The 25,594-nt window shown below is 42.0% G+C and overlaps 1 protein-coding gene across 3 annotated transcripts; it reads left to right on the top strand.

Moving 5' to 3' along the window:
* Positions 1-223: 223 nt before the first annotated feature.
* TOP3B (DNA topoisomerase III beta) lies at positions 224-23,926 on the top strand. 3 transcript variants are annotated; one of them, XM_034791420.1, is made up of 18 exons: positions 224-370; positions 2,339-2,502; positions 3,353-3,484; positions 4,553-4,659; positions 8,909-8,983; positions 9,934-10,130; positions 10,622-10,778; positions 11,945-12,058; positions 13,743-13,833; positions 14,202-14,356; positions 14,617-14,722; positions 16,312-16,458; positions 17,216-17,389; positions 18,243-18,371; positions 18,865-19,014; positions 20,185-20,285; positions 20,559-20,760; positions 23,416-23,926. In XM_034791420.1, the coding sequence occupies exons 2-18, from the start codon at positions 2,433-2,435 to the stop codon at positions 23,883-23,885; spliced, it is 2,577 nt and encodes an 858-aa protein (XP_034647311.1). In that variant the 5' UTR covers positions 224-370; positions 2,339-2,432; the 3' UTR covers positions 23,886-23,926. The 3 variants fall into 3 exon arrangements, with proteins under 3 accessions (XP_034647311.1, XP_034647313.1, XP_034647312.1); XM_034791421.1 differs by lacking the exon at positions 224-370 and adding an exon at positions 1,761-2,174 and having other exon boundaries at positions 23,416-23,885; XM_034791422.1 differs by lacking the exon at positions 16,312-16,458.
* The last annotated feature ends 1,668 nt before the right edge of the window (positions 23,927-25,594 follow it).

Below are 25,594 nucleotides of genomic sequence, written 5' to 3'. Positions count from 1 at the left end.
GCGGGGCCAGTGGGGGGGGACCATGGGGGGGGGNCCAGGGGGCGGGGCCAACGGGGGGAGAACATCTCCCTGAGGGCAGGGCGGCGAGGCGCGCGCTCTCTCTCTCGGAACGGGGGGGGTCAGTGGGGGGGGACTAGTGAGGGGAGAACAGCTCCCTGAGGACGGGGGGGGCGGAGCCAATGGGGGGAGAGCATCTCCCTGAGGCCAGGGGGCGGGGCCAACGGGGGGAGAACATCTCCCTGAGGGCAGGGCGGCGAGGCGCGCGCTCTCTCTCTCGGAACGGGGGGGGTCAGTCCCCTGCAGCTTCCGGCGGGGTGTGACCCGGCAGTGGTTGCGGTGTCAATGGCGGCGTACGGAGGCTCTGGGGCCGGTGAGCGTGCCGCTACGGGGAGCGCCTTCTGGGTCAGGGGCTGGCGGGGAGACCCCGGTACCGCCCCGGCGGGACTCGGCCCGTCGAGCGGCGCAGCAGGGGCCGGGACGGGCCCCAGGAACACTTCGCCTTGTCGGGGTGTCTCCGCGGAAGCGGCTGGGCCGAGCAGGGAGGGAGTGGGACCGGCAGCCTGTAGCCCGGGTGGGGGCTGCCCTCGCCCCGGCGCAGGGAGCCTGACCCCCGGGGGCGGGCAGCTGGGCAATGACAGGGCCCCGCTCCTGCGGTGAGATCGGGCCGAGCACAGCGCTCCCTGGGCGGCATCCTGTCTGCGAGATCGGGCCCTTGCCGCCCACAGGCCCCCGGTGACAGCGGCCCAGAGCGCTGGTGTCACCACAGGGTGTGAAAGCCGCCTCCGCTGCCCTCCGGGGACTGCGAGCGTTACAGTCGCTTTACAACTAAATGAAATCAGTTTCCTGTGGAATTTGCGTCGTGAAACACCCGGCGTCGCTCAGGAGTTTCAGACCCGAGCAACCCAGAGCCAGGGGAATCGGACTGTGGTTTAGATCAGGGGGTCTCAACCTTTTTCTTTCTGAGGTGCCTCTCCCCCCCCCCCCCCACATGCTATAAAAACTCGACAGCCCACCTGTGCCACAACAGCTGGTTTTCTGCTTAGACAAGCCAGGGCCGGTGTTAGGGCATAGCAAGCAGGGCAGTTGGCTGGGACGGGGCCCAGGAACACTTCGCCTTGTCGGGGTGTCTCCACGGAAGCGGCCAGGCACTGCTGGGCTGAGCAGGGAGGGAGTGGGACCGGCAGCCTGTAGCCCGGGTGGGGCCTGCCCTCACCCCGGCGCAGGGAGCCTGACCCCCAGGGGCGGGCAGCTGGGCAGTGACAGGGCCCCGCTCCTGCGGTGAGATTGGGCCGGGCACAGCGCTCCCTGTGCGGCATCCCGTCTGCAGCTGGTTTTCTGCTTAGACAAGCCAGGGCCAGTGTTAGGGCATAGCAAGCAGGGCAGTTGGCTGTGGCCCGATGCCACAGCCCCCCCCACACACACACGAAGCTAAGGGTTTGTCTACACTGGCAATTTAGAGTGCTGCAACTTTTTGCCTCAGGGATGTGAAAAAACACCCCCCCCCCCCAGTGCAGCAAGTTTCAGCGCTGTAAAGCACCAGTGTAGACAGTGGACCAGTGCTGGTAGCTACACCTCTTGTAGAGATGTTTTTTTAGAAAGCGCCACAACTACACAAGGCACGTTAAAGCAGCGCTTTAGCGTTGCCAGTGTAGACTAGCCCTAAGTTGCTCGGGCTTTGGCTTCCGCCCTGGGTGGCAGGGCTCAGTGCCCTGGGCTTCAGCCCCATGCAGCGGGGCTTCAGCTTTCTGCCCTGGGCCCCAGTGAATCTAACACTGGCCCTGCTTGGTGGGTCCCCTGAAACCTGTTTGAGGCCTCCCCAAGGGCCCCGAACCCCTTGTTGAGAACCACTGGTTTAGATAACCTGGGAAAGGAGGATGGGGGATGAGAGAACTACTTTGTTTGTTTTGGACTTGGAAAAACGGTGTTTAAGAATGCTAGTTCCCATTATGGACCATCCATCCTGGAAAGTTGCGTTTGATGAGTGGAAAAAAAAAATCATGGGATTTTAAACTAGGCTTCCGAAAGTGGAAATTTCTATTTTCTCCAGTCATTTAAAAGTGTCTGAAGCCCCCAAAGGAGTTCCTGGTTGGAAAACTATTGCAGCTTTCATCCTGGAGTGAATTCTTAGTCAAGCTATAAACCTCTGCATGTTAATAGAAATGCTGACACCACTGGTAAGTAACCACAGGAGTAGCTAAAAAAGTGCTAAGGGAAAGGAATAGCTATTTGAAAAAGAATAGGAACAGGAAAATGTGTATTGTTGCACACTTTTGTATACCATTTTTTCCACAAATGATTTCACTTAATTTCGAGCTGTTTTTTTTTTTTTTCTTTTTAGGTCGAAGGATAACACAGGGAGAAAAAACTGTAGTTTATGCTAAGCTAAAATTCCATGATTAAGGCGTGAAGCCCTTTGAACTCCTCAACTGAAAATGAAGACAGTGTTTATGGTTGCAGAGAAGCCTTCTCTGGCTCAGTCTATAGCCAAGATCCTCTCAAGAGGTAAGATGGAAAATTTGCTAATCTCTTCAGTCTTTTTTGTTTCTCTTTCTGACAAACAGGATATTTGTATTGTAGGGACTAAATCCATTAGAACATGTAAGCATATGGCTTTGCTTGGAAGTGAAGCAGTTTACTGATTGCATGTTACAAAGGCTACTGGACTTCAGGGAAGTTGGGAGCTAAAAAAGCCCTGGACAGCTAACTTGGATGCTGTTGGGCAGCTGTCACCTCCCAATGTTAATCTGGGCTGCCAGCTGCAGACAGCTGATCATGGGGAAGCTGCATGGCATTCAGAATTTAAAAGATTGTTCTAGAGCTCTCCTACATCATTTCATTTTCCCGTCCCCTCAGACAACCATAAAATTGAAAAATAATGTAGCAGCTTCTGTGACAGGAGTCTGCTTTTGTTATTTAATATAGTATTTTTACTGTACATTGAGGTGTACTGTTGTTGAGAGATGCCGAATAAATAGCAGATCCCTTGCTCTGAGGTTTTTCTGGCTTAAAGGCATGAGCTGGTAAAAGTACAGATCATATATAGAGCAGAATGTGTTCGTTATACATGTATTGATCCACAGGACAAGTTGAGCTTTCAGAAGGAATTTTTGAAAGAGGAGAGGAAGGAAGTTTGGGATATTTTAAATAGATGGGTGTTCCAAATATAAAGTGATATGTTAATAAAGGCCCAAAAGTGGGAGTTGGCAGGAGAGAAACTTGTTTAGAGTGTGGAAAAGAGTTTCAGGGAAATCTGAGTTTAGAAACAGAGGGAAGAGCGAATTTCATGATGCAAGAAACAAGATTACTTTCAGTATTTAGCGCCTGTTAATAATTATTATTTTTATTGTAATAGGAAACATGTCCTCTCATAAAGGGCTGAACGGAGCATGCTCTGTGCATGAGTACACTGGATCATTCGTAGGACAGTGTGTCCACTTCAAAATGACATCTGTGTGTGGTCATGTGATGACTCTGGATTTCATAGGTATTGTCTATCTGTTATCTGTTTGAATTTGCACAGTTTGTGCAACTATTTAAAAAACAACAACACTGGTGCAAAGTTAACTCTTGATGGTAAAATCAGAGTCGGCGCTGCAGTGAAAATTGGATAAGAGAAAGGAGGGTGAAAGGAAGGATAGCCTTCAGGTTAAGACATGGACTAAAGTCGGAAGCTCTGGGTTTCATGCCTGACACTGTGTAACAGACTCTGTGTGATCTAGGGCAAGTCACTTACCTTCTCTGCCTCCATTATTTTAATTTGTAAATGGGGAGTTGGGAGGCTAAATTTGCTCAAGTTTGTAAAACACACTGAGATGCTTGAATGGAAGGTACTTTATAAATGCGAAATATTATTAAAAGGGCACTGTCTAAAATGTGATGGAATATTCAAGGCATTGTGTAGTGGCTTAAGTACATGACTGGAAACTAGGAACTCCTTGGTTTCTAATGTTATCTCTGTCACTGATTCACTCTGTGACATTGAAGTTGTCATTTGAGAACTGTTTTTCAATTTCTAAAATGAAGATGATACTTAACTACCTCACAGATGTTAGGAGGATTTAATAGTTTGCACAGTGCTTTGAAGAGGTATGGCACTTGTTAATGCTAGAAATTACAATCAACAATGACTTTGAGATATGGAAGATAAAAGAAACAAGCTAATGTGACCCAACTGACTATATAGGAGGAACAATGAAATTGACTATGCATAAAGGACTGTTAAATGCTCAAAATGAATAAATTGCCGAAATAGAGAAAAATAGCTTTTTTTCTCCTCTTTAATCTTTCAATTATAGCAATGTGTTACAAAACAAATTTCCTTTAGAAATGTGTTTTTAATTGCTGTCCCTTTAAAATATGACTGATCTTAATATAAATCCAAGTTAGAGGTCATTATGGTACCTGGTGGAGGCGTATGAAGGACTGACCTTCCCTAAAGAATGCTATTTCTGAAGACAGCATGCTATGATAAGCTTTGAAAGCCATGTGTTTGTACAATAAATGTTTCATTTAAGGTATTTAGAACTCCAGTTAATACTCTTTCCCATTTCAGGAAAATATAACAATTGGGACAAAGTGGATCCAGCAGAACTTTTTAGCAAAGCCCCTACAGAAAAGAAAGAAGCTAACCCCAAATTGACTATGGTGAAATTTTTACAGGTACTCTTTGCGATGTAGGCAGGGGTCTGGACTTCACCTTTCGGGGTCCTTTCTAGTTCTATGAGATAGATATATCTCCATATATTTATTTAAAGTTGGTGTTTTTTGGGAGGGGAGAAATTAAATGGTTAGTGTTCTCTCTAACTACAAGCATGACTAAATGTATGCATCTAGGAACAAAGAACAGAGGCTTCATATCCACAATGTGAGGATTCTATCCTGGGAAACAGTGAATCTGAAAAAGATTTGGGGATGGCCGTATATAATCAGCTCAACACGAGCTCCCATGTGATGCTGTGGCCTCAAGGGCTAATGCAGTCCTTGGATACATAACCTCTCTACTCCTGCTTGAGATTACCTTGTTATCTGGCTTCTTTATTTAGCACTAGTGCAATTGCTGCGGGAATACCGTATCCACTTGTGGTGTGGTCAGTTCAAGAAGGATGTTGATAAATGGGAGAGGGTTCAGAGGAGAGCATGATTAAGGGATTAGAAAACCTGCTGTATAGTGATTGATAAGCTAAATAGATTGAGCTCCCTGAATGTAAGAGAACGTTAAAATTGTCACCCCTTACAGCCTATAAGTACCTACATAGGGAAAAAATATTTAATAATGGGCTCTTCAGTCTAGCAGATAAAGGTATAACATGATCCATTGGCTGGAAGTTGAACCTAGATAAATTCAGACTAGAGATAAGGTGTACATTTTTAACAGTGAGGGTAATTAACCATAGGAACAATTTACCAAAGGTCATAATGGATTCTCTATTGTGACAATTTTTAAATCAAGATTGGAAGTTTTTATAAAAGATATATACTATAAGGAATAGTTTTAGGAAGTTGTAGGGCCTGTGTTATACAGGAGGTCAGACTAGATCAGTGGTTTTCAAACTGCGGGTCACGACCCAGTACTGGGTCATGGAATGTAAGGCATTGGGTCACGGTGGCTCTGGTCAGCACCACTGACCAGGCTGTTAAAAGTCCTGTTGGTGGTGCTGCCCGGCTAAGGCAGGCTAGTCCCTACCTGTTCTGACACCACGCTGTACCCTGGAAGCAGCCAGCAGCAGGTCTGGCTCCTAGGCGGGTGGAGAGCCACAGGGCTCTGTGCACTACCCCCGCCCAGAGCACCGGCTCTGCACTTCCATTAGCCGGGAACCTTCCAGGGCATAGCAAGGTCCGCAGCGCCATGACAGTTAGGAAGCCTGCCTTAGCACCCCCGCTACGCTGCTGATCGGGAGCCACCTGAGGTAACAAAATCCCATATCTTTGTCTTCTGGCGATTAGTGTAAACTAGTGAGGTTCTACAGTGCTTCATTTTAATAGTGGAAACTGAATCTGTCTACCCCCAACCATTTCCTTCTCCTTTCGGATGGTTTTGGAAGGGTACCATGTCCTCCACAACACTGTAACATGTCCTCCAACTCTGCCCCCAAAGCGGGGGTGGTTTCTCAAAGTCCGAAATATATGTTACTTCTTGAATTGTAGCCATCTGTAACATTTTGGAGATCACCCAGACCAGTAATGTTCTCTTTCACCCCCTGTCTTGTAAATTCGGATGTCTTAATGCTATGCTGTTATGATTCAGCACTCTGACACCAGTAGCCAGCCTGCAAGCATAATCCCACCCTGGCTTCCCCCAGGCTAGTTACTTTGTGCAGAGTGACCTCAACAATCCCTTCTGATCCTGAGTCCCCTCCCAAATCTGTCTTCTCGAGTTCTTAACTACCTGACACTTGGACTTTTCCCTGATGGTTTATCACCCAGAAGGTGTGAAATCTGCCCCCAATTCTCAGTTCACTTTGGCACATACCCTCCACACAATTTGCACAACAGAGATCTGCTTGAGGTAGAAATAAACAAAAAAATTATTTAATAGAAAAATCATAGATTCAAAGATTAAATAATAAGGAAAAGCAAACGCATACAAGTTACACAGAAAATAAACCATCACAGGCTTTACACTTCTGTACAATATTAGTTAAATACCCTTTTCCTAATACAAATTACCTGTTTCCTCTGAACAGTTTCCCAGCATGCCCTCTGTCTTAGAGGGGATCCATTGCTTCATAGACAGCACCTCACTTAGATGCTGCCCCTCGGTTTCTGGATAACCTTCACTTCAAATGCTTTGTAGTCTTTTTTTCCTTTTTCTCAGACTATGGTAATTCATGGGAAGGGGGATGTGTCTCTCAAACTGGGGGTTTCTTTTCAGTTTCGAGTTGTTTCAGGATTTTCCCATTAACTTTAATTGTCCATTGTTGTCTCTTCCTGACTGGACAGTGCTTGGAGCCTGCCCTGGGAGGTTTCCTCCCTGTCTGTTTGCCTCACCACACTGCTAGGAGGTGGTGCGGTAATGCAATATAGTTACAATTACAACTTTCTTCACATGTATATGTATACAGGTTATAGTTATGAATTAATACATATATCTCCTAGTGACCATCAAGTCTAGGACATTACAAGCTTTCATAAGACCTTATTTGACATATTTTTATACACAATAACATTGTATATAACCAGTTGATTCAGTTGCTTATTCTTTGGGATTCATAGAATCATAGAATATCAGGGATGGAAGGGACCTCAGGGGGTCATCTAGTCCAACCCCCTGCTCAAAGCAGGACCAATCCCCAACTAAATCATCCCAGCCAGGGCTTTGTCAAGCCAGACCTTAAAAACCTCTAAGGAAGGAGATTCTACCACTTCCCTAGGTAACCCATTCCAGTGCTTCACCACCCTCCTAGTGAAAAAGATTTTCCTAATATGCAACCTAAACCTCCCCCACTGCAACTTGAGACTATTGCTCCTTGTTCTGTCATCTGACACCACTGAGAACAGCCTAGCTCCATCCTCTTTGGAACCCCTGGTGTCTGGACCCTGACTGTCACACCATTTTCACCGCAGCCCGTATCTTGGGAGTCGTGCCTTTCAGTGTGCTAGAATACCATCTGGAAAGAGCTAGATAAGTGTGCTCCTAAATCTGGGGATATGGCTACACTACAGGGCTTACAACAGTGCAGCTGCATCACTGTAGCACTGCTAGTGCAGACGCTCTAAGCCGATGGGAGAAAGCTCTCCAGTGGACTTAATTACTCCAGCCCCTGCAAGCGGAGGTAGCTTTTTTGGCAGAAGAAGCTCTCCCACTGACAGCACTGTCCACACTGGTGCTTAGATTGGTGCAACTTAGGTCGCTAAGAGGGGTGACTTATTCATGCCCTTAAGCAACATAACTTACACTGACGTAAGCTGTAGTGTAGCCATAGCCTCAGTCTTCCTCGCTACAGCTCTTTGTTAATCCACCAGGCCTTCTCTCTTTTATTGTTATAAGCGGCTGTTTGGTTAGTGCTAAATCCTTGCCCCATTGAATTCAATTTTGCCTTTGCTTTCAGAATTTGACCCTTGATGTGTCACTTTGTACAATAGGCACAACAGGCACACAATTCATCATTTCACAATTCACTTCATTTGTAGCATGCATAAGCCCTGGAAAGTAAGCTGTTTATTAAAACTAGTTATGTCCTTTATTTACCACTCCCCACAAATGCAGTCTCCAGAAGGCAGCTGTATTGCTGGATGTGCAGTGTGGGGGTGATTGCTTTTACAAAATAATACTTTTTGGAAATCATAACAACAATTTGCACTTCTGTCCTTCTGAGGATTGAGTGCGTTTTCAAATAATGAATTAAGCTTTATGACTTCCTTGTGAGATGAGATAATAGTATCCCAGTTTTAAAGCTGTGGAAATTAAGACACAAAGGTTAAAGGACTAGCCCAAGGTTATACACACTGTCTGTGGCAGAGCCAGGAATAGAATCCAGATGCAAGGAAGCTGTTGAGGTGTATAGTCATTAAGAGATCCCAAATAAATAGTAGGTTTTTGCTCTGAGATTTTTCTAGTTTAAAGGCATGAGTAGGTACAGTACAATCATACACCAGTGTGTGTTCATTATAACTATATTGATTCACAGAACAAGTTGGTTTTTTTTCAGGTGGATTTTTTTGAAAAAGTGGAGGGAGGAAGGAAGGTGGAGAATATGATCCCAGGTGTCTTGGCTACTAGTCCCATGCCTTAGCCACTATACTCCTCTTCCCTTCTACTGTGGCCCTTCCCCCAAATAAAGTCTCTGTTTCATCACCAGTTTGGAATTTGAGTTCACAAGTGTAGAAGATAAATATACTAACATTGAAAGAGTTAGGAACAGAAGGAAGTTGCATTTCAATTGTTGGAAAACTTTAATTTCTTTTATAGGTGGAAGGAAGAGGCTGTGACTACATTGTTTTATGGTTGGATTGTGATAAGGAGGGGGAAAACATCTGTTTTGAGGTAAGATTTTCATTACTATTTTATTATAAAACCATAACACATGTAGGTTTACTACACATTGTGTTACCAGGCATTTTACTAGTTTGTGGATATGTACTAAAGGCTACACAAATTAGACTAGTAGATTTTTAAGGCATGGAATAACTTGGTGAATAACTCATGGATTTTCAACGTCACGGGCACTAGTTGAAAATCATAAATCAATCTTGTAGTTTTTGTTTGTCTGTGGCGAAGGTCCTTCTACATCTCACAGCTGGAATAGTTGTTTTACTGTCTTTGTAAAAACTTGGCCACCACAGTGCTCTGTTAATTGGGAAGGTAGAAATTTTAGCTCGTAGAGGCCACCTTAAAGTGCACAAGGGATTTGGATTTGGTACACAATAGGTATAGAATTAAAATTAACAATTTTTCCACAAAAGGATATAATGTATCACTTTGTACAACCTTACTTCTGTACCTATCCCACACCTGCGATTAACACACTACATTAGTGGATTTTGCTATGTTTTATTTAGTGGTTTTAATAAAATAGTGTTCATCTGCAGCTTTATTTAGCACTGTCATAATGACTGAATTGTCTGAGGCCTTAAACGGTTAATTCAGATTGAAGCTGGCAAACTTTTGTAGGGTGATGCTGTGAACTCACCCATGGGATTTTGCTTGGCAATTTCTTCTTTGCACTTGTCTAGAAATAGTGCTTCACTTTCACCATCTGCCAGTGTCTAGTAAATAGGTGCTTATGATGTGCTTATTCCTTAATGTGTTTCTAATGTGTATATGAGCAATACTGCTCTTGCCAGCATATTAATGGAAAAGCATGAAATCTCATTGGTGGGAAGAAAGGGGTAATATATTGGCTATTATGTTGTGTAATCTTTGTTATAGAGATGCACAGACATGAAAACCCTTGCCCTCCTATTACTGTTAACACCTGCTTCTATTTCCCTTAGGTTCTTGATGCTGTTCTTCCTGTTATGAATAAACCTCGTGGCACTGAAAAGACAGTTTACAGAGCAAAGTTCAGTTCCATTACTGACACAGACATCTGTAATGCTATGAACTGCCTGGGAGAACCCAATCGTAATGAGGCTCTGTCAGTGGACGCCCGTCAGGAGCTGGATCTGAGAATTGGCTGCGCATTTACAAGGTAACAGAGAGGATTGTTCTTGTGCTGATAGTTGTTTACCTAGTTTATACATATAATATTTTTTTAATTAAAACTGTAACCCTAATTTTCTTTTTAATTTTAACTTTTTTGTGAAATTTAATTCCGTTTTTATGAAAGAGCCACTGATTGTCCATTGCAGTTCTGATATATATGTTCTCTAGCTAAAGAGTCTTCTTGAACCAGGCTCTAAAAATGTTGTATACCCTGACTTCTATCTCAGTCCCTCTTCCCAGTCTCTTCCAGAGGTAGCAGGATCCTATGTGGAAGGATTATTTATTTATTTATTTATTTATTTATTACATTGACTATTAAAGATTTTGGTCACTCTTGAAAAAATATTCTGAGGTCTGTGTGTCCTTACATTGATATGTATCCATGTGAGTTTATGAAAATTTCCCCTTTTGAAGGGAATAGAATTTATTAACATACAAAAAATTTTAAACAATTTTTGTCAATATTTTCTCTCTTAGGTTTCAGACTAAATATTTTCAGGGGAAATATGGCAATTTAGACAGTTCACTCATCTCCTTTGGGCCATGTCAGACCCCGACACTTGGATTCTGTGTAGAAAGACATGATAAAATCCAGTCTTTCAAACCTGAAACTTATTGGGTGCTGCAAGCCAAGGTAGCTTTTTATGCCATTCATAGTTGTGTGTTTTTGTATATGTGAAATTTAGTGCACATTTTATCAGTAAAATTAGTTTTATTTTGTCTCTATGTATTAACTTATGCACTTGTAACAGCTGTCTAGAATTCAGATTGCCTATAATTTACAGTCTAAAGAACTGATGGATTTTTATTAATTTTATATGCATGTGATCACTCTTCATAGAACAGATTCAAAGATGTCTGCTTTAAATTAAAGTGATTATATGCACAGTTTGTCAGCCTTCTTGAATCCTAGCAGTCTAAACTTGGATTCAGCCAGAATGATTACTCAAAATGGGTTGCTTCAGATAAGTAAGTCCCTGCACTGATCCTCTAGTTATAGTCAATACATGATTTAATTAGCCTGTCAAAAACACAGTGCTGAGACTGAGAGTTTTGAAGCAAAGTGTAACACTCTGTGTGCTAATTGCCAGGTGAGTCCTCTGCATACTTTGATAGCTCACACCAGTTTCACTAGCCTTGCTGGTGTTGAAGCTCTGAGAACTAACCAAAAAGTTGTGTTTGTGTGTACACTGACTTCTTTAAACAAGTAGCTTTTTATCATCCTGCTACTAATAGACTCCTCTATCTTAAATGAAAAGATGAAAGTTAATGTGTGTCAGTTCTTGTTTCCTTTACCAGTCCTGCATGATATGCTTCTCCTGAATGTTAACATGAAATGTTGATTTCTGTTCTCCAAGAGCCTAAGTTTATTAGCATCTTTACCAGGATGGTGCAGGTTGATACTTTTTTACAATCAGGATTTTAAAACTGAATTGTATTAGTCATCTCTGTCTAAGATAATTACAAATGGAATAGTTATCTATATTTACAAACTATTTTGATTTATCTGCTGCCTATTCCATGTCATTTAAAACACCCACAATCACTAAGGAACTTTAAATCGGTTGTTAAACATTTCAGTTATTTGACTACTCTACAAGTACAATGAAACTTATCAACCAGACCCTGAAACTCCAGCTAGGCCATCTACAACCCTGGCCCTAAGAATCCACATCTTTCTCAGAAGTCCATGCAAAAGGAGGCTTTAGACGGTGCCTGGAAGTTAATAATGCTTGAGTGTGTCAGCCTCTACTTAAATACAAAAAACTTAGATTTTTTTTTCCCCCTACCCCCCGGTAGGTGAACCATGAAAAAGAAAGTTCTCTCACTTTGGAGTGGGATAGAGTGAGGGTGTTCGATCGGGAGATTGCTCAAATGTTCCTAAACATAACAAAGATGGCAAGAGAAGCAAAGGTAAGAACAGTAGAAAGTACAAGTAAAGCCATATATCATATGGCTTAAGTACTAAGTAATTTTTGTCTTGGTTTTAGTTCCATTTGGTGTGCATGCAGAATGAAAGGTAGAAGAGCTATGATTGTGGTTCACGTCATTTTAGTGGTACAGGCATGTAGTCTTCTTAGTGGAAGCCCCTTTCCCATGGCACCTAGCACATTGGGGTCCTCATCCATGGATGGGACACCTAGGCGCTTGATAATACAAATAATAATATTGACTTTGGGAGTTGACATCACTCATGGTGGAAGGCAGCTTCCTTTAGACAAGAAGTCTGTATTACTAAACCTGCTGAGAAATACTGCTTTGTCCTTGCTGAATAGATTTTTTTTTATTTATACTTTATAAATCAGAATTTAATTACTTATATGGCAATATTCCTGTAGTGAAACGCTTGGTTGTGTGTATGGTTAGGGTTTCTGTTCTGGGGGGTTTGTTTTTAGCAATTTTTAAATTTTATGCAGATGTCCAAAAATAGGGGTTTTCCAGGCTTTCTGTTTGTACATACTATAAAGAGTAGTCTCTTTGTAAATCTTTCCTAGTATGCTTTAACAGATTTAAAATTTTATGTTTAAAATTAAATATACACAAGTTAAGAGGAAAGGTACTGTACATCTGGGGTCAGACTTGGGTTATGAGGGATTACAGGTATCGGTTGCAAGGATGAAGAGATGCATATATATCACATAACCAGCATAGACCCATCAGACAGCACTACATAAAAGCACATGGGAACCTTTTGTGTGCACCAGCAGAGCCTACACGGACGAAGTAATGTATTTAAGAAATCACACCCCAGTAGTCCACATTACTGCATAGATAAGCCCTTAGATACAAGTAATAATTTCTGGTATTTTTCAGATAAACATCTGGAGACTTTTTTTTTTTTTTTTTTTTTGGTATAGTGGGTTTTTATTGGTAAACCCTAAAACAGAAGCCATACATACATAGTATTGTACAGTCTGTATAGCCGATTAACTGCCAGTTCTATTCTATGCAGTACTTGTTTGACAGTATGTTTGGATTTATGTGCTTAAACCCAGCAAGTTTCCAAGAATGTGGATGAAGCCTTTAAAAATGTGGATCATAGTTAGAACTGATACTGTACGTGGATTAAGGACTGAATCATTAGCTGATTGAAGTGACATGCAGCTGAGGGGGTGGGAGGTAAAGATGTAATAATATAATATATGGAGATGCCTATCTCAGAGAGCTGGAAGGGACCCGGAAGGGTCATTGAGTCCAGCCCCCTGCCTTCGCTAGCAGGACCAAGTACTGATTTTGCCTCCTCAAGGATTGAACTCTCAACCCTGGGTTTAGCAGGCCAATGCTCAAACCGCTGAGCTATCCCTTCTCCCATCAGTAAGCTACCTCTCTCCATCTTCTAACCTTGGGGCTAAACTGGCCTCTAGCACAAAGACATATTAGGGCTAGGTTTTCAACCTTTACTAAAACTTCCCTCAATCAAATTTCCTTGAAATAAGAAATATTTTAGGACTTGGGGGACACTAGCCCAGAGAATAAAACAAAATAGATAATACAAGCCTGTGTGGTGCTGTTAGATGATGAATTATGAAACTAATGCTAGTATCGCGAATTAAACATGATCAGAACTTACTGGGGAAATGCTGTTCTGTTTTTTAAGGTAGAATCTGTGAGTAAGAAGGAGAAAGCAAAGCAGAGACCACTGGCGCTGAACACGGTGGAAATGTTACGAGTTGCCAGCGCTGCTTTGGGTATGTAGATAATGTGGAGATATAAACAGTTTCAGTTTTAAAACTGTTCTGAAGAGAAAATGTGTTGGGTTCTGACTCATCTCATGAAATAAATGAAGCACATTTAGAACACTTTGTTAGCATTGCAGGCAAGTGATTACTAGCTACAATGTAATATAAGATCATTGTTTTAGCAAAGCAGAATTGATACAATTTAGAGAATTTGTCAGCAGTGAAGTGTTGGGTAAAGTAGCAGATTCTGGTCATGAAAGGCTTTTGTAGAAAATACACACACCATAGTAGTGCATTTAAGACCTGTCATGGGAAAATGTTTGCTATGGCAGAGATTAATCTTCTGCATAGCTCTATGATTTTTTTTTTTCTTCCAGGAATGGGTCCACAACATACTATGCAAATAGCAGAACGACTTTATACTCAGGGTTATATTAGCTACCCTCGAACTGAAACAACCCACTATCCAGAAAACTTTGACTTGAAAGAATCTTTGAGACAGCAGACTAATAACCCTTACTGGGCAGAAACAGTAAGTATATGAAGCAAAATTTGAAATGCTTTACAAGTTCTTTCTTGGCCAGTGTTCTAGGAAAAACAGTATCAAGAAATCCATGCTCTCAAATAGCACAAGCATCTCTTAATGGTCTATAGACCTAAGTAGTCAATATACAAATCTGTAACTATTTTCTGTGGTTTGTGTTCTTATGGATTTGATCTGTAAGCAGATTAGTCTGTAGAGAGACTTGATGTATTAACTTGTTTCTGCTTTCTCCTTTTCATTTTGTGTAGGTAAAGGCATTGCTGTCAGAAGGTGTTAATCGTCCAAGGAAAGGTCATGATGCAGGGGACCATCCTCCAATTACTCCAATGAGAGCTGCAACAGAAGCAGAACTAGGTACACACAATTCTTACCATTAAAAAAAACAGAGGAGTTTGCAAGAGGGCTGGGTACCTGAGACGGTTTGGAAACACCAACTGGTATTTTCAGGAAAAACTGAGTCGCTGATCCTGAAATAGAAGTATAAGGAACAGTAGATTAACGTACAGAAAACTACATTATATTAATATTGAAAATTGACTTAAACTCATAATGGCAAGGAAATTCAGAGCTAAAGATGAAATACCATACTTGTGCCTGTATATTACAGTACCTTTAAGTTCAGTGGGCAATCAATGTATGCTGTAATACCAAAGCTTGACAGAGTGGATTTAGAATAGAATGACAGCTTTTAAGTCTGAATTTATTTTCTATGGGATTGTAAGTGAAATATTTAGTAAAGTAACTGACTTTTTTTGCATTTTCTATAACTTGTCTTTTTTATTTAAATTAATTTTTGCCTTCCTGTACTCTGATCTCTCAAAGGGAGTTTGTATAGTTCAAAAAAAAAGGATAATCCATACACTGTTGTTTAAAAACTGTAATTAAAATCTTTATGGAAAAGAGATGCTGGCACTAATCTATAGTTTTAATGAATGCCTTCAACTTTCCATAAATAGATCAGTAAAATAGTCATAGCTTCAACAGAAAAGGCAAGAGTGTTAGGGGATTGAGTAATTGCATAGCCCTTTTACAGAGGCCTACAGCTAGGTAGAACACATTGGGCATGGGAATGGGAATCAAGAGCTGTGTTTTTATTCCCAGCTGTGCTGGCAACTCATTATGTGAAATCTTGGCAAGTCCATTTAACCTTTCTGCAGCTCAGTTGACCTACCTTAAATTGGGGATAATGATGTTTACCCACCTTTGTAAAGTGCTTTGAAATCTGCAGATGATACTATAAATGCTGCTGCTAATAATAATAATGAATTAATTATTACTATTACAGAAGCATTGGAAACTCAATGAAATGTAAGCTGTGACTTTGTGCTAAATTAAAACTAGCAAGAGGTGATCTATTGTAACACTTGTGCGAGTGGCCACTAGAATTTAGTAATAGGACTAAAATTGGGGTTAGGTTTTTGCAGTGGGATACAGCAATAGTATTCTAGCACTAGAGATGCAAGTTCAGATCCTGATTTTAGATCATAAATAAAAATAAATGTGAGGATCTTGGCCTAATCCTGTCAGTTGCGCACACAACGAAATCAGCTCACAATATAGCACAACTGGGATTCTTTGCTCAAGAGAGTATTGGCAGCAGTTCTGTAGCAGACATGTGTGAGGAAACTTGCGTAGCACTTGCCTGACCTATGCCTAGTTCATTCCAGTGCTACTAATCTTTCACTTTCATGAGAACTAAGGTGACTTATAGCTTAAATAAACTCAAGGTGCTATTGTGCAGAATTCTAATGTGTTTTGGGTATACAGGAACTTCAAGAAAGAAATATTAAAAGAGAAAATAGGTGAACTTTTAGATTTGTTTAACTTTAAGTGCCAGTTTTTCCTGAAAAGTTTATAGAAAACTTTTTTTTTTTTTAAACGAGTATTCTATAGAGCAACATGAGTAGATTTTATGTGGGTAACAAGGTGTTGTGTGTCTTCAGGCGGTGATGGATGGCGATTATATGAATATATCACTAGACATTTCATTGCCACTCTCTGCGCTGATTGCAAATATCTCCAAACCACCATTTCTTGTATTATTGGTCCTGAACATTTTACCTGTGTAGGAAAGATGGTTATTTCACCAGGTAAGGAAAACATGGGAACAACAGTTTGTTTAGTTATGACTTTCTTCTCTCTCTAGCCCCAAATAAAAAGTTGAAGAGGAATTAAATTAAAAGCGGGGGTTTTGAGGCCGGGGGTGGAGAAGATTTAAAGCTTTTTTTTTAGATATTAAAATAAATAAACCAACTCTTGCTCTCATTCCCACACTTGGATTTCCCAGTGTGACCCATTTTAGGAGTTCTGTTCCAGTTGTGCCCACAACATGCTAAGAAGCGCTGCCCCTGCACACAGGAGGAGACACGAACTGTTTTAGATTGTATGCTCTTCAGTCTTTTATTTATATTTGCTAAGGCAAACTCATTGTTGGTGCTAAAAGGAAATAATTTAAGGCTTTGTGCTAATCTTGCCTAATCACACTTGGTATTTTAAAAACCCCCTCTTGCCCCTTTGAAGTTCGATCTCACACCGTTCTATTTCTGGACAAGGAGGGCTGACTTTTGGGGCCTGCCACCAGCATTCCAGAATCAACACAGAGGGGTTAATGTTGGGTGGTGGAAGCAACTCCTTCTACAGATTCAATGCATTATTTCCTTAATGCTCCCAGCCTTGTCTTAGGGAACAGGAATCTGGTATCCATGATCTTTTGTGTGGCAGTGCAAACAGCCATTAAGTCAGCTTCTCAGCCTTGACTTGTGTAGTACAGCCCCAGTTAGAATTAGAAAGTATCTTGTCTAATGAAAGTTGTGGAATGGTTCAGTTTCCATTTATTTTCATTTACAGGGTTCACCGAGATTATGCCCTGGCAAAGCATCCCGTTAGAGGAGAGCCTCCCCAACTGTGAGAAGGGAGATGTTTTCCCAGTCAGTGAAGTAAAACTGCTGGAGAAACAAACAAATCCTCCCGATTACCTGACTGAAGCAGAACTCATCACACTGATGGAAAAACATGGCATTGGTAGGAACTTGTCTCCCTTACATGATGTAATACTCCTCCCAGAGGGCAAGGAGTTGCCCTTCTGAAGTTTCTCTGTCAGGAATGGCCTTTTAGTGTTCCTGTAAATATGTTCAATGATGGCTTATGTTTCCTCTCAAATCACAAAGTCCTTAGCATCTTTTAGGTGGCCTTCAAGAATCTGCCTGCACATTTCTTCCTCCTTCTCTCCTATCCTCATCTCATTTCGTGTCCACTACTCTTATGGCCAAGGAGCACCAAACCGTATTCCTTGTATAACCCCATCAGTGTTACTCCTCAATTAACCAGAGATTATATGTGCTCCCTCCATCCAAGGACTGACTTTTACAGCATGCTTTGTACATGTTGGCTCTGGTATCTTAATGTAGCATGTACATTTCAGTATTATAATATTTATTTTTTACCTAAACTGTTTCCTAAGTACAGTGAACTGCACACCTCCAGTCCTGCTGAAGAGGCCTAGTTATCCCCCTTATTCTAGTGGAGTTTCATTCATATATATATATTGGCCGACAACATATAATACGAGAAAGCTGTTGCCATAATAGTGGTCTCCCTGGAAGCAGCAAAAGAGTTAAAAGCAAAGTACATGTTGCAGAATTCTTGTAATGGAAAAGTCATTCCTGCAGATTTGAAAAGAACATATGAATTATTAAACAAGAAGGGAAGAAGTAGCTGAGAAATGGAGAATGATGTGGAAAAGTGGGGAGAACTGAATGTTCGCCTTTGCCCAAGGCATGAGAGAGAGAGTTAATGTCTCCTTTACAACCAGGAAAGGGGAAGAGAGACTAAAATAATTGCATGTAAAGTTGTAATTTGTGTTTGTGCGTGACAGGAACTGATGCAAGTATCCCAGTTCACATTAACAACATCTGCCAGCGGAACTACGTCACAGTGGAGAGCGGTCGCAGATTGAAACCTACAAACCTTGGCATTGTTCTGGTTCATGGTTACTACAAAATAGGTCAGTTGCTGCTGTTTTATTTTCTGTCGTTTTCTTTTCATTTAACTATGTTCCTGGACACCGAGGGATTTTAAGGGATCATTCACTACCCCAGACTGCAGAGCTCATTCTTGTCATGGAAGCATAGGATTTAGGCTGTGCACAATTTGTCCCCCCACCACGTGCTGAGCTGCAGTGATGTCTGGAGAAAGTCTCTTCTTCACCTCCTGGGAGAGAGGAAAAGCACAATGACTGCATTTCTAGGGACCAGAGGGTTCATAGAGAAGAAACCAGGTAGTAGACCTTAAAAGGCTACTGCCAACTTACAAATCACATTTGTCTGAGAATGATGTACTTGTAATCCCTAGCATTATAACTAAAAATTTGGGTTTTTTTCAGTTTGCATTCTTTGTTCATTTTGAGAGAGATTTGTCTGACAAATCCCCCCGTGTTGTCTGCCAATCTCCCTTCTTGTTTAATTGCTGCTTCCCCATTGTCTCTCTGACTTTGTTAGATGCAGAGCTGGTGCTTCCTACAATCCGCAGTGCAGTAGAGAAGCAACTCAACTTGATAGCTCAAGGCAAAGCAAACTATCAGCAGGTTCTGGAGCACACCCTTGATATCTTCAAAAGGAAGTTTCACTACTTTGTTGATTCTATTGCAGGTAAGGCTCCTTCACACCTAAAGTTCTCCAACTCTGGCTAATTGTTGGTAAGGAGTTGAGAGAATCCATAATTCTTTAGGAGACTTTTCAAGGGGCTAGGTACACAGAGAACTTGAATGAACAGCTGTTAACAGGGCATTCATTCTGGAGTGCCTTTGAGTGTCAGGATACAGTGTCACCAAGTCCAAATGAACCCCTTCTAGGGTATTAAAGAGTCCGATAAACGAACAGTCTGTCTGCCCTCGCCTAGGGTCTTCAGCCCCATCTCTGGGCCCTTTAAATTCAGCCCTTTATTCAGGCTCCCAAATAAGCTCCAGACCTTTCTTGGGGTTTATGCCACTTTACCTGTGGCTGGTTGGGAACCTGGGGCCACCCACTGCTCTGGGTTCCAACCCAAGGACCCTATAAACGGCCATGTGTACTTCTCAATTCTGTTAGTTGCTGCTTCTTTCCTGGGCCCTTTAGCTTTACCTTCTATCCCAGGGTTGAGGTTCTAAGGTCCTCTTTCTCCCTGAAAACCCAGCTTTGCAAAATGCATCCAGAAAACGAACTGTGGCTATTCCTTACATTTGTTTGGCCAGAGAGGAGCAACCTGCCTTGCCCCTCTGATCCTACTCTGAGCCAGGAACTGAAGTGCTAAGGGAAGACAGCTCCTTTTATCTGGGCCAGCAGGGTCCTGGTTGGCTGTTACTAGCTCTTCAGGCCCTTGGAGGGCCAAGTCTGTGTGGTTTCCAAAATAGCCACTTTGAAGAAGCCTCTGTAGACAAACTTGCTTCTTGGGGTGGGGTGTAGTAGGACAGCGGGGCCCCCAGCTGGGAGCTGCTAAGACTGAATACACCCCATCACAACAGCGCACACACAGTCGCACTTGAAATCTGTCACCTGGATGCAAAGTGGTAGGTATTAAGAAGCAAAATACTAAAACTGGCTGAAATATATTGTGTCTTATGCATGCTCATTACAGCTCTTTTTAGAAAGCTTTTTTTAATACATATATTTATTTTGCAAACAGAGTGTACAGATACAGCATGTTTGTCACTAAATATTGTATCTGCTTCTGGCCCAACCAACTCCTTTCTCAGACTTTTTGTGCAGAGAAAGGGTGATTTTCACCATGGGGGGAAAAGGTAGCAGCAGGGTTCCAACACCTATGCAATTTCTTTTCTGCAGGTATGGATGAATTGATGGAAGTGTCTTTTTCACCATTAGCTGCCACAGGCAAACCTCTTTCTCGCTGTGGCAAATGCCATCGTTTTATGAAGTACATCCAGGTAAGGTAACCTAGAGATTGAGTTTGTACTTCAAAAGTTACTTGCTGAAGATCAATAGTTAAAAATATCTTTTGCCTTAATACATTTGGGTTCATCTGTATCTCGTCTCAGATGCCTCTCTGTAAAACATAATAGAGCTTCTCCAAAGGCCCAAAGGGGGTTTTCCCCATGGAGCAGACCAGGTGGCAATAACAGTTGGGTTACTGGAGGTTTTGAACCTTACAAAGTGGATCAGAGCTGTCGCTTATTTGGAGATTCTTCTTCTGTTTCCAGGCCAAGCCAAGCCGTCTGCACTGTTCTCACTGTGATGAAACATACAGCCTTCCCCAGAATGGTACCATCAAACTCTACAAAGAGCTGCGTTGCCCCCTGGATGACTTTGAGCTGGTGCTATGGTCTTCCGGATCCAGAGGAAAGAGCTACCCACTGTGTCCATACTGTTACAACCATCCACCCTTCAGGGACATGAAGAAAGGTAGAGCTTCCATTGAGAGAGAGAATGATCAACCACATTGTAACCATTTTAAAAGCAATTGTTTGTTTGGTCTTTTGTGATGCATTTTAGTAGATTCCCAGTCAGTGGTACAAACGTTAAAATGCTGTTCTGTTCAGTTAAATAACTTCGAAACCAAATCACAAGTGTCTATATCTGTTGCCTCCCAAAGGTTTCATATCAAATATGCCGAGTTTAGAGCTGGAAAAAGTGCTTTTTCTAACCAAAGTTTCTAAAAACAAGCTGGGGCCTGCTCTCTGCCCCTTGATCGTCACTAACAAAGGTTCTGCAATTGGATTTTAGTTCAGTTAATGATGCATGAGGAATAGTAGAAACCAGTTTGTTCTTTCACATCTTTATTGGCTCTTCTGTGCTAAAAGAAATTCTTTAAAATTGTTCGTCAGCGAAGTAATTGGCTATGACTTAGATACACAGGAACAGATCTCTTGAGTAGGAAGGTGCTATTTTTTTCAGTCACATTTCTGGCTGTTCCTGCACTTAAGAATCTAACAGGATTTCCTTGATAGATCCCTGTCTACAGGGATTGATTTTAACGTCTGAACTAATCTTCTTGATACTTGCTGTGAATTTCCTTTAGACTGAGAAAAGATACTTGCTAGAGCTGGTAAAGCAATGAGTTAAAAGCAGGGAAAATAGGGGATTAACGAATTTTTAAATTCTTTTTATTCACTAACTTTTTTAAATGTGTTTATTATTAGCTCAACTCTAATTTTTAAAAAAGTTATTTTTGACCATTTTACTTCGATAAATTCCACCAAGTTTGTCTGTGTTGGCAAAATAATTGCCACAGTTCCCCAAAATGAATAATTTGCAAAATATCATGATATTTATCAGTCTCAGATTTGGCCAGTTATGTTAAAAATAGAGCCTTTTTCTAAACACCCGTAATGTGGAGTGGGATTTTTTTTTAAATATGAAAACCCCTTTACTGTTGTTTGCAGTAATGTATTATTTCTCAGTTTATAAAGTGGGCACCCTGAGCACTGGATGGACAACTGCAGCTGCTTTTATAAATTAAAATAAATTAGAAAGTAGCCTCTCTGCACATGCAGGGAATCCTTCATAACACTCAATATATTCAATGCATCTTATTGAGCATTCCGATGAGAATAACTTGCAGACTAATATGCAGTAAGTTTCATAGATCTCATTGTGGCAGACATGGAGCTGCTGTGTAATAATTTTATGAATTCTGTGCGTGACCTGATCAGTGAGATAATCACTGTGTAGCTATATTGGGTTATTGGGTCGTCCCATAGGAATGTATTGGCCTAGCTTAATAGGAGGCTATTGTAAAAGCAGGCAAGAAGAAAACAGAATGGCTCTAAATAAAAGATCCTGAGAGAGAGGAAGGGAGGAGTTGTCAATGAGCTGTCCCTGGAGAACACAGGCTGACAAGTTCTGCAGGATTGTTTGAAACAACTGGGGCCTTCCCTGGCTTCAAGGGAATGGTAAATTTAAGGGAAAGACAGGAATGTGTGTAGATTTGGTCAGTGTCTTAAGATCTTTTTCTCTGAAATGCTTTGGTTCTAAACAAACAATACTTTTCTTTGAGAGGGCTCTCTGGTCACTAGATACCACTACTTGTAGCTACTGGAGGAATGGGAACTGCAGGTACTGAACCTAAGTCAGTCTTGCAGAGGCAATCATGATTGGTACACAAGGGACTGCAGCCCAGGGACCGGTCTGAGAGTGCTGGAATCGTGTGTTTTTTTGTTTTTTTTTTTACCACAGGCAAAGTGGTGGCTCACAGCCTGATACCTGAAAGAGGCATGCACTCAAGGAGAGACGGGGGGGGGGGGGGGGGCCGGGGGGGGGTTTGGCCGGGGGGGGGGGGGGGGAGTGTCAGAGGTGCGTTTAGCCTGGGAAATGTGAGACTAACTTCTAGCTAAAATGCCAGTTTTTTTTATCATCATGATTCTTGTTCATATTAAGGTACCCTTAGAGGCCTCAGTTGTGGATTCGGGCTCTATCGTGGTATGGTAATACAATACACACACAATAAAAGGTGGTTCCCTGCTCCAAACAGCTTACAGTCTCCATATGAGACAACAAGTGGACATAATAAATCTATTTTCAGTGGGACATATAGTGTATTTTCATTATAAATTTCTCCATTACTCTTCATTGTACAGTGACATTGAGAACTCTTCAGAGCAATCACAGTGGCAGTGCAGGGCAAGAGTTTTGCCTGTCCTACTTCAGCTCTACCTTAGCTATGATTCACTGATACTGTAAGCTCCACTGTTGACTTCCATGGAGTAGTTCCACAGCAAACATCAGAATAGTAATGGATTGATCGGAATGGGGTCTTACCTACTTAAGTCTTGGACCCAATTTTATATCATTGGGTGATTTTTTTATTTTAACATTTGGGTCGGGGTGGTGTCTGTTACTCCAGAACCACTGAATTCTTCTTGTTTCCACATCTAGACTTCTGGGCTGAGAAGACTGAGTTAAGCCTGAGACTTCATCCTTAACCCACTGTATTGTGCATAGGGCTCTCAGGGTATATAGAGTACATTTAGCTCTGTTTAAATCCTACATCACATTTCCTGCAAAATGCAAAAATAGAACACGAAGTTTCTGATGATGTGGTTTTACTCTTTTCCCTAGGGATGGGCTGTAACGAGTGTACCCACCCAACATGCCAGCACTCGCTTAGCATGCTTGGAATCGGGCAGTGTGTGGAATGCGAGAACGGGGTTCTGGTTCTAGACCCAACGTCAGGTCCCAAGTGGAAGATGGCCTGCAACAAATGCAATGTGATTGTGCACTTCTTTGAGAATGCCCACAAAGTGCGAGTGTCGCCAGAGACCTGCGAGTCATGTGATGCGGCCCTTGTGGATGTGGATTTTAATAAAGCTAAGTCTCCCCTCCCTGGTGATGAGACACAGCATTCAGGCTGTGTCTTCTGTGACCCTGTGTTCCAGGACCTGGTGGAGCTTAAGCACGCTGCCACGAGGCACCCTATGCATCGTGGAGGACAGGGGAAAAGGCAGGGTCGAGGAAGAGGAAAGGGCAGGAGACCGAACCCAAAGAGACCCAAGGACAAAATGGCAGCTCTGGCTGCATACTTTGTATAATGCTCACACAACACCTATTAAAAATTAAACTTTGTATAAAATTTTGTTTTCTTCTCAGTGCATTTTAAAAATATCACTGATCATTTAAAATTTGTCTTTTTTAGAAAAGTAAAACAGTTTGGATCTTTGTACAAACTTAATTGTTATTCACACAAATGCAAATACTAAAAAATCCCCCTGGGTGACTAGTCCTGACCAACTACATGCTTCTGAATCCTTTTAAAATTTGAACTGGAGTTCATTTATCTGGGCACAGTGCATGGAGGGGACAGAGGAAAATTCAGGAAACTTACCTATAAGAATGACTTGTACGTGGCAGAAAAAGAGACGTAAACTCTCCCTTTGTATCATTCTCTAGTAGCTTTTGTCAGAGCTATAAGAGCTGATTAAGATCATTGTCCCATTGTTGTAACCTTAAAATGAGGCTTTGAAAATGAGGCTCATTTGTGTCTTTTTAGGATGGGTCTTCAAAAATGAGGAATGATGATGGGCTGTTAAATTGTCAACTCAGGACCTGCAATAGGAAGAAAGCAGCACTGGTCACTTCAAAGCTGTAATTACTTACTGTATGAGGAAAATGTTGCCCACGGATTTGTAAGGAGTATGAAGATGACATTATGACAGTGAATATTATAGAATCATAGAAACGTAGGGTTGAAAGAGACTTGGAGTCATTTCATCCATTTCCCCCATGCTGAGGCAGGTTTAAATACACACCGTCCCTGACAGGTGTTTGTCTAACCTGTTCTTAAAAACCTTGAAAGATGGATATTCCACAGCCTCCCTAGGTAACCTGTTCCAGTACTTAGTGTGGTGCCCAAAACTGGACACCGTATGCCTGCTGAGGCCTCACCAGTGCTGAGTAAAGTGAAACAGTTACCTCCATGTCTTACATATGACACTCCTGTTAATACCTCTCGGGGCCAAATTCTGAGCCCCTGTTCTGGTCCTTTTTATGCTGCTCTTGTAGCATAAAAGGGAGAAGCAGGCCCCAAGGAGCATTCCCATAGGGAAGAAGCGTGTAGGGTGGGCATATGCAGCCCTGTGCTGTCCTCTCTCATGATCCCTGGTATAGGGGCAAGCCAGAAGAAGACATGGTGTGTATGCGGGGAGGAATGGTAAGAGTATTCTGGGCTCCAGCAATTCTGGACTGCAGAGCAACTCATAGGCAGCCAGATAAAGCTGCTGTAAATTAGAGCAGTCCCTAGGAGCTGCACTTACTTTCTGAGAGGCATAGTACAGCACCTGACCCTCGTCATACATAATGTGCCATCACCGTTTCCTGGATTTTTGTTTACTGTTGAGCTGATGATGAATAGGGTTTGTGCCATCTGTACCCCAAAGGCTTGTTTTACCACTGGCAAAAGCAGGGTGCCATCAAAATTTTATATGGAGCACAGATGCAGAAGCGACGGGTGTCAGATAAATCTCTGTATGAATAAATGTTGGGTTTTTACCATAGCTCAAAATAGGCATTTGCTTTTGTATGTTTTAAAACTGAGAACTGTATTCCAGCATGAAATATACACCCAGCAACTGCTCGCATGATTCGCTGGCAATAGAAAAATGACAAGCCGCAGCCAATGGCACTGGAGAGCCCTGCTGTTTTTATTGGTCTGTTTTATGCATTTTCTGAACCACTGAACCCAAATAAGGGCAAGTCTCTACTAGAATCGCTACAGCGGCGCAGTTGTACCAATGTAGCTGCA

The sequence above is a fragment of the Trachemys scripta genome, chromosome 15 (assembly GCF_013100865.1).
Source record: "Trachemys scripta elegans isolate TJP31775 chromosome 15, CAS_Tse_1.0, whole genome shotgun sequence".
NCBI classification, from domain to species: Eukaryota; Metazoa; Chordata; order Testudines; family Emydidae; genus Trachemys; species Trachemys scripta.
Note: the sequence above shows the minus strand (reverse complement) of the source record. Positions and strands in the feature narration are given on the sequence as shown.

What these genes read in the sequence shown, in the direction of transcription:
- TOP3B (XM_034791420.1), top strand. Translation starts at nt 2,433, where the DNA reads ATGAAGACAGTGTTTATGGTTGCAGAGAAGCCTTCTCTGGCTCAGTCT. An exon ending in AGTTGCCAGCGCTGCTTTGG is followed by an intron (nt 13,834 to 14,201) that starts GTATGTAGATAA and finishes TTTTTCTTCCAG; the next exon opens with GAATGGGTCCACAACATACT. An exon ending in TCATGGTTACTACAAAATAG is followed by an intron (nt 18,372 to 18,864) that starts GTCAGTTGCTGC and finishes TGACTTTGTTAG; the next exon opens with ATGCAGAGCTGGTGCTTCCT.